This window comes from Ranitomeya imitator, chromosome 6 (assembly GCF_032444005.1).
Source record: "Ranitomeya imitator isolate aRanImi1 chromosome 6, aRanImi1.pri, whole genome shotgun sequence".
Lineage (NCBI taxonomy): Eukaryota > Metazoa > Chordata > Amphibia > Anura > Dendrobatidae > Ranitomeya > Ranitomeya imitator.
Window position 1 is genome coordinate 523,392,540 of NC_091287.1, and position 18,046 is coordinate 523,410,585.

The window sequence follows — 18,046 nt, forward strand, 5'->3', positions numbered from 1 at the left end:
CGCGGCATCAGATTCCTTTTCGCAACAGAGGCCACAGGCACGTTAAGAAAAGAAGGTATTCTTCGACTCACTCCTTCCTGGCGTCCCCGCTACTCCTAAGGTGGATTCTCCAGGTCCAGGACTGGAAGTTCCACCTAGGCATGACCCACGACTAGACTCTAGCCCGTTTCTCCTGTTCCTCAGGGACGTCTGGGTCTCCTCAGTAGAGGACGCATGGGCCAACCTCCAAGAGACCCCGCTCTAGTCCCGGGTTTCTTTACAGCCATTGTTTCCCTCCTTAGATCCGGGGTAATCGTTCCCGTCCCAGAACAGGAACGGTTCAACGGTTCACAGGCTTCTCTTCGAATCAGAGGACGACAAGGTTCGTCCCAGTCCGGATCTCAATTTGCTGAACAGGAGGTTTCGTCGGAGACACTTCAGGATGATATTCCCTCGTTCAGTAATCGCTTCCATGGAGGCTCAGGAATTTCGGTTTCAGGCTCCCGAAAGTCTATCCATCTTCCCGACACTCTAGCCGTTGCGGGTGGCTCGTCAACAGGAAGAAGTTCCGTCTTGTTCAGCGCCTCGTATCTCCGGGCATGTTCTTCGACACTTGTCGGACCAGAGTCTTCCTTCCCCAAGACAGGATATCCCTCCTTTGTCAGGAAGTTTGCTTGCTCCAGGGTTTTCGGCTCCCCTCCTTTCCGATGGGCCTTAAAGGTCCTAAGGAGGTTGGTTGCAACATCGGGAGCAATTTTCCCTTCGCCCGTTTCATTCAAGACTTCTTCAGCAGGCTATTCTATCACAGGGGGACAGGTCTGTCTTCTCCCTGCATCGTCCGATCCGGCTTTCCCCCGGGTCAAACGGTTCCCCGACTGGTGGCCGAGGTCACTTCTCTTATCCCAGAGTAGATCCTTCACAGCATATCTTTCCTTTCAGTTCCCTGGCAGGTGGTGACGACGGACGTCAGCCCGCTCGGCGGAGGCGCGGGGCTTTGTCACCTGTTCTTTTCAGGGTTGTTGGTTGGTGCAGGAGTCCTCCTTGCCGATCAATGTCCTCGAGTTCCGGATCATCTTTCTGTCTTTCCTTCACTGGGTAAGGATTCTCAGCAGCCTAGACAGACAATGACACAGCAGTGGCATATATCTACCACCAGGGGTGGACTCGGCGGTCTCTGGCCTCGGCCGAGTTTCCAGGATCCTCCTTTGGACAAAGGTAACGGTCCTGGTGAGCTCCGCAGTGCATGTCCCCAGCGTGGACATTTAGGCCGCCGACTTCCTCAGCCGCGAGGGCTTTGTGGCAGGGGACTGGTACTTCAGGAGGTTTCCTATCGGATTGCTCTTCGATTGGGGGACTCCAGATGTGGACCTCATGGCGTCCCGATTGAATAGGAAGGTCCCTTGGGTCGGTCCAAGGTCCCGCGATCCTCTCACAGTAGTGTTAACACTCTGGCCATTCCTTGGTTGCAGTTCGCGCTCCCCTATCGGTTCCCACTCCTTTCCCTTGCTTTCCAAGCTGTCGAAAAGATCAAGGCGGGATGGGTGTCGGTCATTCTGATCGTCCCGGATTGGCCCAGGAGGTCTTGGTTTGCGGACATCATCAATCTTCTCCCGGTCACCCCTGGTGCCTTCCAAACAGACCCGATCTGCTGTCTCAGGGTCCGATCTGCCACCCGAATTATCGGTCGCTCAGTTTAACGGCGTGGCTGTGGACTCCACAGTTCTAAGAGCGTCCGGTCTTTCGGCCCGGATGGGTCACGCTATAATCCAGGCTAGGAAGCCTTTGTCTTCTTTCAGGATCTACTATCGTACCTGAAAGGCTTACTTTCGTTGATGCGAGTCCAACCGCTTTTCACCTATGTCCTTTCCCTGCCTTCCATTTGGTTTTCCTTCAGGCAGGACTGGATTTCGGCTTCGCTCTCAGTTCCATAAAGGGCCAGGTTCCTGCGCTCTTCTTCCCTTTAAGAAGACGTTATCTTCTCAGCCACAGGTTAAGACCTTCCTTCAAGGAGTAGCCCACGCTGTCCCTCTGTACAGGGCCTCTGTGGATTCATGGGATTTAAAGGTTGTGCTGGTTATTCTCAGGGGTTCCCCCCTTTTGAGCCTCTCAGGGAGTTTTTTCTCTGTCAGTTCTATCTCGGAAGGTGGCTTTTCTCAAGTCCATCTCTTCGATCCGCCGCGTGTTTGAGTTGGCGGCCATTTCTTGCCGACCTCCTTTTATGGTTTTTCCACCAGGACAAGGTGGTCCCAGGCCTCCGCCTTCCTTCTTTTCACGAGGTGGTTTTCATCTTTCCACCTCAGCGAGGACATCGTTCTACCTTCCTTTTGTCCAGCTCCGACTCATCCTCTGGAGCGATCGTTGTACAGGCTGGACCCCGTCAGGGCAGTGAGGATCTCCCTGGCTAGCACGGCCGCTTTCCGAAAGATGGATTCTCTTTTCATCATCCTTGATGGCGTGCGTAGAGACCTGCTGGCTTCCAAGGCGACTATTGTTCGCTCGATCAGAACGGCAATTTTGGAAGCTTACCGGGTCAAGAACAGAGTGCCCCTCCTGAGATAAAGGCTTACTCTACCCGGGCAGTCGGCGCTTCCAGTGTGGTACGTCACAGGGGTTTTCGCCGACTGCTTTGCAAATCGGCAACCTGGTCTTCCATCCACACGTTTCGCCGGACTACGGCGGACTCCAGCCTGGGCAGAAGGATCCTGCAGGCGGCAGTGGTGAGTCCTCGGACCTGATGGAAGTCTGTTTTTCCCACCCCAGGGACTGCTTTGGGACGTCCCATGGTTTCTGTGTCCCCCAATGAAAGGCGATAGAGAAAACAGGATTTTTGGTTGCTTACCGTAAAATCTGTTTCTCGGAGCCTTCATTGGGGGACACAGCTCCCTCCCAAGTTGAACAGCTCTGTTTACTGTATACGTTTGAGTTCTTTGAATACTCTTTGAGTGCTTGAAACTGTTAATCTATGGAGCGCCGTGGAATTTGTTGGCGCTATGTGGATAAAGTTTATTATGTTATTATTATTCTTTCTCTTTTACACGTTGCTTCTCCTACTGCTTTCTCACTAACTGAATATCCTACTTCCTGTCGGTAGGGTGTACACTGCAGAGGAGGAGCTAACTTTTTTATTTGCATAGTGTCAGCCTCCTAGTGGCAGCAGCATACACCCCATGGTTTCTGTGTCCCCCAATGAAGGCTCCGAGAAACAGATTTTACGGTAAGCAACCAAAAATCCTGTTTTTATGAACCTATCTCTTGCATTGGTGACCTGTGTTCATGATTCTGTGATGGAAGCAAAGCTGAACTTTGGGATCCTGAAAAACGCACCAAAACCATGCATTTTGGACGCTGCTTCTTTTCTGCCAAGAGTGTAAGTTTTGCTGCAGAAAAAAACGCCTAGTGTGAACTTAGCCGTAAGGAAACATTAAATAATAAAACGCATGTCAAGCAAACCAGAACATCTGTTAAATTCCTCAAGATACCGCCCCTTTTACTCTGATGACAGCTTTACATCCCATTGGCATGCTCTTAGGCTACGTTCACATTTGCGTTGCGTCGGACGCAACCGCGGCGACGCATGCGTCATGCGCCCCTATATTTAACTTGGGGGGCGCATGGACATGCGATGTGCTGCATTTTGCGACGCATGCGTTTTTTCTGCCGCAAGCGTAGGGCGCAGAGGACGCAGCAAATTCGGCAAAAAAGGACGCATGCGTCTCAAAACGCTGCGTTTTAGCGTGCGTTTTGTTGCGTTTTTGTTTGCGTTGTGCGTTGCGTCTCCGACGCAACATCGCACAACGCAAATGTGAACGTAGCCTTACGCAGCTTTATTAGATCGTCACCTGGAGTGGCTTACAACAGTCCTGTAGGTGCTGAGCACTTGTTGGCTGCTTTACCTTAACTTTGCATTCAACTCATCCCAAACATCTACATTGGGTTGAAGTCAGGTAATTGTGGAGGCCATGTCATCTGACACTTTCTCCATAGCTTTTCTTTTTGGTTACACCACTCTTAAATAGCCTGGAGGTGCGTTTGGGCCATTGTCCTGTTGCAACTCAAATGGTGGTCCCACTAAGTGCAAACTAGATAGTATTACATATCATTGCAGAATGCTGTGGAACCTATTCTGGGTGATTGAGCCATGAATTTGGAATAAATCTCCATTAGTATGGAGTACAGGGAGACCCCAGAATCTAAATTACATGGGGCTCTCCTATAAAATCTCACCAGCAATGGCTAGGCAGAGAGCTGATAGCTGATACAGTGGCATGTAAGGGTATGTTCACACGTTCAGGATTTCCATCCTTTTTTTTTCCTGACTGTTTTTAAAAAAACTGCAGCTCTTGGCAGAAAACGCAGGTCCTTTTTTTGGTCCTTTTTTGGTCCGTTTTTGATGCGTTTTTTGATGCGTTTTTTGATGCGTTTTTTTGATGCAGTTTTCTAGCCAGAGTCTGTGTGTTTTCTAGGAATTTTTTTAGGGTTAAAATGGCTGAAAATACCCTAACCCTACCCCTACCCCTAACCCTAACCCTAACCCTAACCCTACCCCTAACCCTACCCCTAACCCTATTCTAACCTTAGTGAAAAAAAAAAAAAAAAAAATTCTTTATTTTTTTTATTGTCCCTACCTATGGGGGTGACAAAGGGGGGGGGGTGTCATTTACTATTTTTTTATTTTGATCACTGAGATAGGTTATATCTCAGTGATCAAAATGCACTTTGGAACGAATCTGCCGGCCGGCAGATTCGGCGGGCGCACTGCGCATGCGCCCGCCATTTTGCAAGATGGCGGCGCCCAGGGAGAAGACGGCCGGACGGACACCGGGACGCCGGGTGAGTATAAGGGGGGGAGATTAGGGCACGGGGGGGGGGCATCAGAGCACTGGGGGGGGGCATCGGAGCACTGGGGGGTGGGCATCGGAGCACGGGGGGGCGGGATCGGAACACGGGGGGGCAGCCACACTCCGCCCACGCACTTCCGCCCGCTCCCCCGCACTTCCTGCTGCAGCGGTTCTGCACATCAAACCGCAGTAAAACCCGCAGATATATTTTTGATCTGCGGGTTTTACTGCGGTTTGGACCTCACAATGGAGGTCTATGGGTGCAGAACCGCTGCGGCTCCGGAAAAAGAATTGACATGCTCCTTCTTTTTTCCGGGAGCTATTCAGCGCGTCTTTTTTTTTACAATTTCCGGACCATGTGCACAGTGTGTCCTGTTTTCCATAGGGTACAGTGTACTGTACCCTGCATGGAAAACAGCTGCGGAACCGCAGCGGCAAAACCGCCGCGGTTCCGCGGTAAAAAACGCACTGTGTGAACATGGCCTAAAAGTTTGGGCACCCATGGTCAAAATTACTGTTATTGTGACCAGTTAAGCAAGTTGAAGATTAAATGATCTCTAAAAGGCCTAAAGGTAAAGATGACACATTTCCTTTGTATTTTAGGCCAAAAAATAAAATATGATGTCATTTTTTACATTTTAAAAATCACAAAAAGGAAAATGGTCCTATGCAAAGGTTTGGGCACCCTTGGATCTTTCTGTGCTAAAATAATTTTGACCAAGGTTTCAGTCCTTAATTAGCCTGTTAGAGTTATGGCTTGTTTACTATCATCGTTAGGAAAGGACAGTTGATGCAAATTTCCCAGCTGTATAAAAACCTAGCCACCTCTAACCTTGTGCCAAAATACAACTGTCATGGGTTATTCTAAGCAGCTGCCTTGCACTATGAAAATGGTGGTGGTCCACAAAGCAGGAGAAGGCTATAAGAAGATAGTAAAGCTTTTTCAAGTTGCTCTTTTCTCCGTTTGAAATGAAATTAATAAATGTAAGTTATCAGGAACAGTGGAGGTCCAGATAAGGTCTGGAAAAGCAAGCAAAATTTCAGTGAGAGCAGCTCATAGGATTGCTAGAGAGGCAAATCAGAACCCCTTCTTGACTGCAAAAGACCCTCAGATAGATTTACCAGACTCTGGAGTTGTGGTACATTGTTCTACTTTTCAGAAACACCTGTACAAATGTGGCCTTCAGAAGAAAACCTCTCCTGCATCCTCACTATAAAATTCAGCATCAGAAATATGAAAAAGAACATCTAAACAAACCTGATGCATTTTGAAAACAAATCCTGTGGACCGATGAGGTTAAAATAGTACTCTTTGACCACAATGATCAAAGGTTTGTGTGGAGTAAAAAAAGCACTGAATTTCAGGAAAATATATCTCTAACCATTAAGCTTGAGGGTGGCTCAATATTGCTTTGGGGTTGTTCTGTAGCCAATGGCACGGAGAACATTTCACGGGTAGAGGAAAGAATGGATTCAATGAAATTTCAACAAATTCTTGATGCAAACATAACACAATCTGTAAAAAAGCTGAAGTTGAAAAGAGGATGGCTTCTCCAAATGTCAAAATCCACAATAGACTACCTCAAATGGTGCAAGGTGAAGGTTTTACAATAACCCTTGTCAAGGTGAAAATATATTTTCTTTATACTCTTTTGTACTTTTATATTCTTATGCTGTGAAACAATAAGTTTTTCCCCTTTATGCTTGCTAATGCAAATGTAACTGTATTTAACATGGCTGCCAGTATTCACCTTTGCCCTAATTCTGCTTCTGATGAGAAGCAAGTTTCACATTCCAGAAGCTAAGTATCATTTTTGTTGAAGTCGAAACTTAAAGTGACGTGGAGATAGGAGGATCCATCAGATGACATCAGGACCAACCAGAAAGACTGAATACTAGATATATTGCTTAAACCCCGCCTAACCCCACCCTCTGCACACCTTCCCCCAATGGACCATATAATGCTGTGTACAGGAAATAAACAGTTCAGTTGCTGTGACGTTGCTACACCTTGTAGACACACGAGCATGCACTGAGTTTGAACCAGCATTTTGTCTGACTCATTCTTATCCGGTACCAATGCTCTTATTCTGATTTGGAATGACTGGTGAAGGAAGGGTATTGTCGTGACGACCCCGACGCCCTCACAGTCCCCTGACCTGAACATCATTGAAAATTTGTGGCTAGACCTCGAATTAGCAGTGCGTGTAAGATGTCCCAAGAATATCACAGAACTGGAAGAATTTTCCAAGGAAGAATGGATGAAAATCCCTCAAACAAGAATTTAAAGACTCTTGGCTGGCTACAAGAAAAACTTTCAAGCCCTGATACTTTCAAAAGCGGGAGCCCAAACTTCTGCATCAGCCCATTTTCCTTTTTGTAATTTATAAAACGTAAAAAAAATTACTATATATATATATATATATATATATATATATATATATATATATATATATATATATGTATAATGTGTCATTTTTAACTTTAGCCCTTTTAGAGATCATTTTATCTTCAACATGTTAAATTGTTCACAGTAAAAGTTTATTTTGACAAGGGGTGCCCAAACTTTTACATGCCACTGTATTAATAGCCTAGGATGGGGCCATGGATATTGTCCCTCTCCCAGACTAAAAACATCAGCTCTCAGCCGGCCCAAAAAAGGCGCATGTATAAGATACGCCAAGTCTGGTGCTTAGCCTCGCTCTTCCCACTTGTTCTGTAGCGGTGGCAAGTGGGGTTCAATTTGTGGGGTTGATGTCACCGTTGTATTGTCTGGTGACATCAAGCCCACAGGTTAGTAATGGAGAGACGTCTGTAGTACACCTGTACATTAGTAACCCCATAGTGATACTGTATAAAAACACAGACACACAGAACGCCTAATCCACTGACTCCAACGTCTCTTGCAAAAAAAATAAAATAATAAGCCAAATATTCCTCATTTGTCCACAGAGAAGATAATCCATAATGTCCCACAACGATCTGGATAAATATGAGAGCAGTCACTGATGTGACTTCTCTCAGACAGCTGGCGATCTAACGCGCTCCTACTGAGCTTTTACTTGGTCTTCCAGACATTATCTTGACCTCCACTGTTTCTGCTAACTGCCATTTCTTAATTGCATTTCAAACTGAGAAAAGGTTACCTTGAAAACGCTTTGCTATCTTTTTATAGCCTTCTCCTGCTTTGTGGGCCGCCACCATTTTTAATTTTCAGAGTGCTAGGCATCTGCTTAGAAGAACCCATGGCTGCTATTTTTGGCACAAGGTTAGAGGAGGCTGGGTTTTTATAAAGCTGGGAAATTTCCATCACCCGGCCTACCGATGACAGTGACCAAGCCATAACCGTAACCGGCTAATTAAGGTGTGAAACCTTGGTCAAAGTTATCTGAGCACACAAGTCTCCAAGGGTGCCCAAAGTTTTGCATTGGCGCATTTTCCTTTTTGTAATTTTTAAAAATGTAAAAGATTAAAATATAATAGTATATTTTTTCCTAAAATACAAAGGAAATGTGTCCTGTGTAGCTTTAGGCCTTTTAGAGATCGTTTCATCTTCAACTTGCTTAACAGTTCAGTATTAGTTACAGCGGGGCCTATTAATCAAAAGCATAGTTAACTAATCTAACAGCAGCTTTGAGATATTTTATTAAAACTTAACTTTTACTAAACTGTTCTTAAAAAAAACATATATATACAGAATTGCGGCGCAGGTCTGAGTACACCCGTACATTGTGTATACTGGGGGAAATAGACCAATAGTATTCAAAGAACATATGAATGGTCTGACACTAATTGGTAAACTGGTATACAGAATATTTTTATTGTGTATGTTTGTTTATTGTTCGTTGGCACAATCACATTTGATGCACTTATGTTTTTTGCACACATATATATGTTTTCTCCTTCGCCACATTGGGGGACACAGAACCATGGGTGTTATGCTGCTGTCACTAGGAGGCTGACACTAAGTTTAGACAAAAAAGAGTTCGCTCCTCCCCTGCAGTATACACCCTCATGCTGGCTTCCAGAGACCCAGTGCAAGCTTAGTGTCTGTAGAAGGCACACTGGATTTAACCTTTTTACCGGAAGAAGGGGCAACAGAACCTTTCAAGGCTCCGATCTCCCCGAACCAACAACAGGCGAGCACGGGAGTTTTACCTCTCGTATTCTCTCCTGCGACGTGGGATGCCACGGCCTGAGCTTTTTTTTTTTTGGGGCGACGGGCCCCTTCAAGGGCATCGATTTCCCCCCCCCCCCCCCCCTTACAGACGCGCACTGGAGTGGTACCTCCATGTCTCCACTTCTGCAGCCAGGCCTATAGCCGGACTTTTTCTGCCCTGCCCACCAGGTTTTACCCTCGGCTGTTCAGAGGCTCTCTACATTGTGGCGTCCGTGCAGCCCCCACTGCATCGCCACTGAGAAAGCGGATGATGGAAGGAGGCGGACGGTTCCTCTCCACCCCCCTCTTATGGGGATGGTGGATAGAGGCTTCGCCAACCCTGCACCCATCCTAACCACCCCGGGCACAGCTAACCTGCTGCAAGCTGCTCCGCAATTCCCCTCCATACGGGGTAAGTGCCACCTGGGGGAGGGGGTCGGTCTTTTCCAGCGGTTTTCGAGGGCTTATCAGTCAGGGCCCCCGCAGGGCTGCTAGGCGCGTTTTTCCGGCAGTCCGCAGCCGCGCGCCGGGCCAAAGCCATAAGTTTAGTCCCCGGCTTCGGCCTAGTGTGGGCCGCATCCCGATAGGCACCGCCCACCGCTTTCATCATCTTACGGCTCCGCCCCCGGACCTGGCGTTTCTCGCTCTCTGTGAGATTACCGGCGGCCATCTTTTTCCCTCTGCATGCCACAGCTCCACAATCCTGCACGTGCCAGCGTTTTTTCTTCTGGACGCCGGTCTTCTATCAGCGCACCGCCTCATCTCTTTGCGGGACACAGGACCCCGGTAAGGAGACCGCTTTAGGTGCTTCCCTGCAGCGTTACCCTCGCTTCCATCTAGCAGCATTTCCTCTTACTTATATTGGGGTACATCATGTCGCAGTCAAGGGCCAAAAAGTCCACCAAGGTGCATACTACCTTTTTTACTGCGTGTACCACCTGCCAGGCTCCACTCCCTCAGCCTCAAAGTTCCCCTCTCTGCTCTGCCTGCGATGCCCAATGTATCCAGGAGCCCTCCGCCGCCACCAACCCCAGTGTATCTAGCCCCCCTGAGTGGGCCGCGTCACTGTCACAGTCCATGGATTCTTTAGCCAAAGCGATTAAATCCCTTCAGGGACACTCTTTTAACTGGATTAAGAGATCTCTCCATAACAGGGGAATCGTCGGCCAGCAGGGGCCGCTCTCACCGGAAGGAGGTACGGTCATCCAAAAAACGGATCCGAACTACCTCTCCTGAGCATTCACCACGCCATTCAGCCTCTGGTAGCTCCACTTCTCGCTCACCCTCTCCAGGGGCTCGTAGTGATCATGACACTGAGTATGAGTCTGAGGCGTCCTTGGACCCGGATTCTCTGGAGTTTCAATCGACTGTGGATTCCCTCATCGAGGCAGTCAATAATGCGCTAAAAGTGGACGATGACCCTAATTCGGCTCCGGATCATTCGGTTTCCTTTACGAGAACCATGCGTCCCCATAAGGTGTTCGCCTCTCATCCAGATTTCCTGGATATAGTCCGGCGACACAGGAAGCGACCGAATAAGCGCTTTACGGGCAAAAAGGCCCTGGAATCGAAGTATCCCTCTTCCGCAGATCTTGTTAAAGATTGGACGGAACCTCCACTAGTAGATCCTCCGGTATCGCGCTTGGCTACCAAAATGCTCTTATCCGTACCTGATGGAGCTTCAATTAAAAATCCCACAGAACGCCAGTTAGATTCACTGGCTCGCTCAGTGTATGAAGCCTCAGGTTCCTCTCTATCTCCTTCCTTCGCTGCAGCTTGGGTTGCCAAAGCAATGTTTTTTTGGGCAGATGCCCTTGCAAAATCCATTCAGGAACAGGATCTTCCGTCTGAGGCGGCAGATCTTGCCAAACAAATTGCCATGGCTGGAGATTATGTGATGTACGCGTCTATAGACGCAGCGGACTGTGCGGCAACTGCGGCTTCAAACGCCATCACCATTAGGAGAGCTATTTGGCTTAGAGAGTGGCGCGCAGATTCCTCCTCAAAAAAGTCTCTGATTTCCCTTCCCTTTCACAGCGGACGTCTCTTTGGAGAAAAATTAGACCAGCTTATTTCCGGTGCTACAGGTTGGAAGAGCAAGTTCCTCCCGCAACACAGGCCTAAAGCTGCCTTTCAGCGCCAACAATATTTTCGTTTTCGGCCCTTTCGCAGTAGCCCATTCTGGTCCAACTCCACAGCATCGTCCAGATCAGAACGATCTACACGCACAGACAGAGGCTCTCGACCTTCATACAGGCCGAATCAGTCCTGGCGAGGAAAGCCTAGACAACCCAGAACCAGAGGGTCCAGGCCTGCCAGATTTCCTTCACAATGACTCGGGAAGTATTCCAGTCGACACCTGCAAAGTAGGCGGACTTTTGCTTCTTTTTCAACAAGTCTGGGTTTCCGTTGTCCACGACGAATGGGTCAGAGATCTTGTGTCTTCTGGTTACAAAATAGAATTCTCCGCCTCCCCTCCAGCACGGTTTTTCCCCTCTCGTCTCCCAAGTTCGGGGGCTCAATCTCGCGCACTTTACCGCGCCATCGAATCCCTCCGCCAAAACGGGGTCATTGTTCCGGTCCCAGAACACCAGAGATTCAGAGGTTTTTATTCAAACCTCTTCGTCGTTCCAAAAAAGGACGGAGCTGTGCGCCCTATTTTGGACGTGAATCTCCTAAACAAGTACGTAAAAGTTCGGCACTTCAGGATGGAGTCCCTCCAGTCAGTCATTTCCTCAATGGAGACAGGGGAGTTCCTAGCATCAATAGACATCAAAGATGCTTATCTTCATATCCCAATCTTCCCGCCACATCAAAGGTTCCTCCGTTTCGCCATCGAAGAGGACCATTTTCAATTCACGGCCTTACCCTTCGGCCTTGCCACTGCGCCCAGGGTATTCACAAAGGTCATGGCGGCTGTCATGGCCATTCTTCACTCTCGAGGAGTGGTCATGTTGCCATACTTAGACGACCTCCTGATAAAAGGTCCGTCTTATCAGGCCTGCGAAGCAAGCGTCCACATTACCTTGGATTCTCTTTCGCGCCTGGGCTGGTTAATTAACTTGGACAAGTCCTCCCCCGTTCCTACCCGAAGGATCTCTTTCCTAGGCATGATCCTGGACACGTCAAAGTGGCTGGTCCTGCTCCCTCTGTCCAAGGCCCAAGAGCTTCAGCAGGGAGCTTGGACGCTCTGTCGTCCTCGTCCGCAGTCCATTCGGTTTGCAATGAGGATCCTGGGGAAGATGGTGGCCGCAATAGAAGCGGTTCCCTTTGCTCAACTCCATCTCCGCCCCTTACAACAGGCTCTGCTGGACAATTGGGACAGTAGTCCCTTATCCCTCGATCGGCCATGTCCTCTGTCTCCACGGATCAGGCAAGCCCTGAAATGGTGGACTCTTGCATCATCTCTCTTCCAGGGGAGGTCTTTTCTCCCGATCCGCTGGCTGGTGGTAACTACCGACACCAGTCTCCTCGGTTGGGGAGCGGTGTTTCGGCACCACACTGCCCAGGGGCGTTGTTCAATTCGGGAGTCGAGACTTCCCATAAACATCTTGGAGATTCGAGCGATCAGACTCGCCATGAGACGTTTTCACTGCCTGCTCGCGGGTCACCCAATTCGAATTCAATCGGACAACGTCACAGCTGTGGCGTACATAAACCACCAGGGGGTACCCGCAGCAGGGCAGCGTTGCAGGAGGTCTCCCACATTCTCCGTTGGGCCGAGGCCAACCACTCAACCATTTCCGCAGTGCACATTCCGGGCCTCTAGAACGGGGCAGCGGATTTTCTCAGCCGTCAGGGTCTCGCCTCGGGGGAGTGGAAGCTCCATCCTGAGGTTTTCCAGCAAATCTGCCTTCGCTGGGGAACTCCGGACGTGGATCTGATGGCGCTCAGACTGAACGCCAAAGTTCCCAACTTCATAGCATGTTCTCGGGAACCCCAGGCCATCGGGGTGGACGCACTGATATCCCCATGGCATCGGTTCCAGCTCCCGTATGTGTTTCCTCCGCTACCCTTACTGCCGAAAGTGTTCCGAAAAATCAAGACGGAGGGGGTTCCAGTGATTCTTGTCGCCCCGGATTGGCTACGTCGCGCATGGTACGCGGAGCTCGTTCAACTCGTATCTGATGTCCCCTGGCGGTTACCAGACCGCCCAGATCTGCTTCGCCAAGGGCCGATCTACCACCAGAGCTCAGGGGCCCTACGTTTAACGGCATGGCTGTTGAAACCTGGATTCTAACTCAAGCTGGTTTCTCCCAGCAGGTCATTCCCACCATGCTTACCGCTCGCAAAGCATCTTCCGCTTGCATTTATCACCGAACCTGGAAAAGCTTCTCATGGTGCAGGCTCCGCGGTCGCCCTCTGCTTGTTTTTTCAATTCCTTCCATTTTGGATTTTCTCCAGTCTGGCTTGGATTCCGGCCTGGAGCTCAGTTCCCTCAAAGGTCAGATCTCAGCATTATCTGTGTTGTTCCAACGTAAGATTGCTGCCAACTTGCAAGTCAGGACCTTCATTCAAGGGGTCTCCCATGTGGTAGCCCCCTAGAGAATGCCATTAGAAACCTGGGATCTCAATTTGGTTCTGAGTGTTCTTCAGGAATCTCCGTTTGAACCTTTGCAGGATGTCCCGCTGATTGTTCTCTCCTGGAAGGTGGCCTTCCTTGTGGCAGTAACATCTATCAGGCGGGTCTCAGAGTTGGCGGCACTATCTTGCCAGGCGCCTTTCCTTTCCTTCCACCAGGACAAAGTAGTCCTACGCCCATCTCCGGCTTTTCTCCCTAAGGTGGTTTCATCCTTCCACCCTAATGAAGATATCATTCTTCCCTCCTTCTGCCCACAGCCAAAACATAGGGTCGAAAAGGCCCTTCACACCCAGGATGTGGTTCGGGCCCTTAGGAGGTACATTTCTAGAACTGCTCCTTTCCGCAAATCGGACTCCCTCTTTGTGCTCCCCGAGGGTCACAGAAAGGGGTTAGCTGCGTCTAAGGCCACAATAGCCAGATGGATCCGTTCAGCCATTCAAGAATCCTATCGGGTCAGGGGCAGTCCTATCCCGGCAGGGATTAGAGCACACTCTACTCGGTCAATGGGTGCTTCCTGGACCATCCGGCACCAGGCAACGGCGGAGCAGGTTTGCAAGGCCGCAACATGGTCTAGCCTGCATACTTTCACAAGGCACTGCAATGTCCACATTCAATCTTCTGCGGATGTGGCCCTTGGCAGACGTTGCGCATTTATAGCCGGATGGTACACGGAGTTATTTGGTTGTATTGTTTCCCACCCAGGGACTGCTTTTGGGACGTCCCATGGTCCTGTGTCCCCCTATGTGGCGAAGGAGAAATAGGGATTTTTGTGTACTCACCGTAAAATCCTTTTCTCCGAGTCACTCATTGGGGGACACAGCACCCACCCTGTTAGCCTTACGGCTCGTTACCTTTTTGGTTCTTGACTTTCTCTGACATGTTATACTCTAATGTTATGTAATATATCGTCATTAATCTCCTACTGCTTTTGCACTGAACTGGGTCTCTGGAAGCCAGCATGAGGGTGTACACTGCAGGGGAGGAGCTAACTCTTTTTGTCTCAACTTAGTGTCAGCCTCCTAGTGACAGCAGCATAACACCCATGGTCCTGTGTCCCCCAATGAGTGGCTCGGAGAAAAGGATTTTACGGTGAGTACACAAAAACCCCTATTATTTAAGAACAGTTTAGTAAAAGTTAAGTTTTAATAGAATATCTCAAAGCTGCTGTTAGATTGCTTAACAGTTCACAATGACAGTAATTTTGACCAGGGGTGCCCAAACTTTTACATGCCGACAAATGTCCACAAATTATATATTTTATATATTTTTTTTTCTTGCTGTAGTGCAGACTCGCCATTACTGTGGATACGGATTGATCCGGACATGTCGTTGCTGAGGAAGGTGGAGTTTGAACAGACCGATTTTATGTGGCAGTATCAGCTCCGCTACGAGAGGGATGTGGTGGCCCAAGAAGAGTCCATTCTAGCGCTGGAAACCTTCCCCACCCCGGCCTCTCGTCTCGCTCTGACTGACATCCTGGAGCAAGAGCAGTGCTTCTACCGAGTCCGGATGATGGCGTGCTTCTGCCTGGCCAAGGTGAGATTCGGAAAAACTTCTCATTCACCGGCTGCTAGTAATACTTAATGTACAACAATAGGAGCTAAGGGCATGGGAAAATGTTCACGTATGTGTAGATTACTGCAGCCATCACCGTACTCAAATCCGCCTTTGTGTCTACTGTTTACCACCATGTCCACAGCATAGTTGATAAATGTACGATCGCTAGGGGTTACTTGGTCCCTAATCCTGAGAACATGGGTCCCAAGTAGCCTAATCGTAGCCACTGATTGGATGCAGGGGTCACGATATCACGGGAGCCCCAGCGTCGACGTTGCAGGAATGGGAAGTGAGTGTATTTTATGTTTATTTTCATAAGGGGGATCCATTGATTTAAAAGGGGCTTGTCAAGGTAGGGGACACCCTCTTTTTAAATTGGATATAAAATATTATGACCTGAAAACAGAAGGTGGAGGTTGGGTCCCGGCCCCCTCTGTCCGTAGCGTGATGCACAAAACTTATTACCATGGTATGGACGGCCCAGCTGTTACGTATGCGACACAATTCTCCGCTGTGGATTCCATGGAATTATCTCAATTTTTTTGACAATTTATGTGGAATCGGCATCCACCTCATATCAAAAACTCAGCTGAGGAGACTTTATGATGAGTGTTTGGCGGTACAGAGTCTTGGGTGTATTTTTTGGCAGCATCCTTGTGGCTGGGAGGAGGGGAACGTAAAAACGCTTGGCATGTCTAATCTCAGAAGCTTGGGAATAACGCCATTTTGAGCCCCCACTATTACCCAGATTTATAGAGTGGCAGATGGTGAAGGAACTTCAGGAGTCAAGATAAGGGAGAGAGATTTTGGAGATGGTCTTCACCCTTCACTAAATGAGACCCAGATTGTCACATCTGCACTTTATCGGATTTATACAAGGCCTTAGCTTCTTCATATAGGGCTGAGCGGTGACTCCATAAGTCCTAAATGTGCAGATCACATTCTGCAGATCTCCTCGATGTATTGTGAACCTGAAACATTTAGGAAGGGTGCATCCGACATAATTAATCATGTCTATTTGGAAAATGTTCCTCTTACGCCATTGGAGTGTATTTTGGGGTACATGGACGACCTCCAGACTGACAAGTCGGAAAAGAACGCTGCTGCAGCAAGTTTCCGACTGTACCAGAATTTAATAAGATAGACCAGCTATTATCTCTGGATACAGCAATGTATGTAAAACGAGGGGTCTTTGCAAAATTCAAAATATTGTTTTGCATTGATCCGGAATTTGGTTTCCTGGGTTTGTTGTAGCTGGTGGACTAGGATAAGTGTAAGTTACAGCTTTTATCACACACAGCATTTTTTCATTTTTGTCTATATTGTCTGTGATTTTATAAAATAGCTAAAATTTTTATTAAAAAAAAGTAAAAAAAAAATAATTTAAAATAAGATGGCAGCAACATATTTTTCCATTTCTAAGAAACACTGTTGCAATTAGATTTTGAATCAGCAGTCCCCCCCCATGTGTTGTACTTCTCGTCCGTGTAATTTAGGGGCTCCCTGACGATGGAAGGAGCCATGCCTTTTGCCCCACAACTGCTTTTTTTGTTCTTTCAAGTTGTAAGGCAGCCCTCCAGTTGTGATGCTGACATCAGACAGGGCAGTGGATGGCCACAGAAATCAAGCCTTCTAATTTGCAACCTTTGGGGATGTGTTAGGCAATGACATAGGCAAATCCCAGCGCACCAAACAAATTCCAGTATTCGGGAACGTCTTAATGGCCTCAGCACCAACCTCCTCCTTCAGTTTTATGAATATCGGCTTTGTTGAAAGGACTTTTTTTTTTTTTTCGTTCCATGGCGCAAAGTACTTACCAGCAATTAGTAGCTAAGTACCTGCCTGTTCTTGCCGGCGACATGTCTCCTGGCTCGGGCGGCCGTCTCTCCTGGCTCGGGCGGCCGTCTCTCCTGGCTTGTGCGGCCATCTCTCCTGGCTCGGGCGTCGATCTCTCCTGGCTCGGGCGGCCGTCTCTCCTGGCTCGGGCGTCGAACTCTCCTGGCTCATGCGTCGATCTCTCCTGGCTCGGGCGTCGATCTCTCCTGGCTCGGGCGGCCGTCTCTCCTGGCTCGGGCGGCCCTCTCTCCAGGCTCGGGCGGCCGTCTCTCCTGGCTCGGGCGGCCCTCTCTCCAGGCTCGGGCGGCCGTCTCTCCAGGCTCGGGCGGCCCTCTCTCCAGGCTCGGGCGGCCCTCTCTCCTGGCTCGGGCAGCCCTCTCTCCTGGCTCGGGCGGCGGTCTCTCCTGGCTCGGCGGCCGTCTTTCCTGTCTCAGGCGGCCGTCTCTCCTGGCTCAGGCGGCCGTCTCTCCTGGCTCAGGCGGCCTTTCTCCCTCCTCATTTGATCTCATGCAGCAGAGCAGCTCTTTCTCATCTGCCATGCTTCTGCCTCTGCTCCCCACTTACTAACTGCGTGGAGCTGACTGTCCATCATCATGATTTTGGTAGTGGCGCCCCTTTGACAGAGTGGAAGAGAAGGTGCTGCTCTGTTGACGTGAGGTCAGATGAAGCCTGAGAATCTCTGCCTGGGTTGGTAGACAAAGTCAATCAGCCACACTCAGGTAGATGTAAAGTGAAAAATTTCATTCTTGTGCAAGAAATTACACCACAATCAAAATAATGCAAGATTGCTGAGCAGTAAATATGTTAAGTAGCGAGTAACGTTTCAACCTCGTCTGGTCTTTTTCAAACATTGCTAAGAAATATAAACAAATGATGACATAAGTCGGGGTGATGTTTTTTATTTTTATTTTTTTTACAGAGAATGACATGCATAGAACAGTATAAGCACTAACCTAAACCCATAAGTAGTATCTCTAAGAATTAACAAAAAGGACATGTCAGAAAATTGGCAACCAACATTCATAAATGAACACAAAAAAAAGCATAAATAAAAACATAAATAATCTTAAAGTCCAAAAGAGTCTGCTGGAAACA

At 48.6% G+C, this 18,046-nt stretch overlaps 1 protein-coding gene across 2 annotated transcripts in view; it reads left to right on the forward strand.

Annotated features, from left to right (window-relative positions):
* Positions 1-18,046, forward strand: part of TAF2 (TATA-box binding protein associated factor 2) — a 202,378-nt gene that overhangs the window by 71,025 nt on the left and 113,307 nt on the right. For both annotated transcript variants that reach the window (XM_069731811.1, XM_069731812.1), the window contains exon 16: positions 14,842-15,094. In XM_069731811.1, coding sequence (XP_069587912.1) covers positions 14,842-15,094 — 253 coding nt within the window. The remainder of the gene's footprint in view (positions 1-14,841; positions 15,095-18,046) is intronic.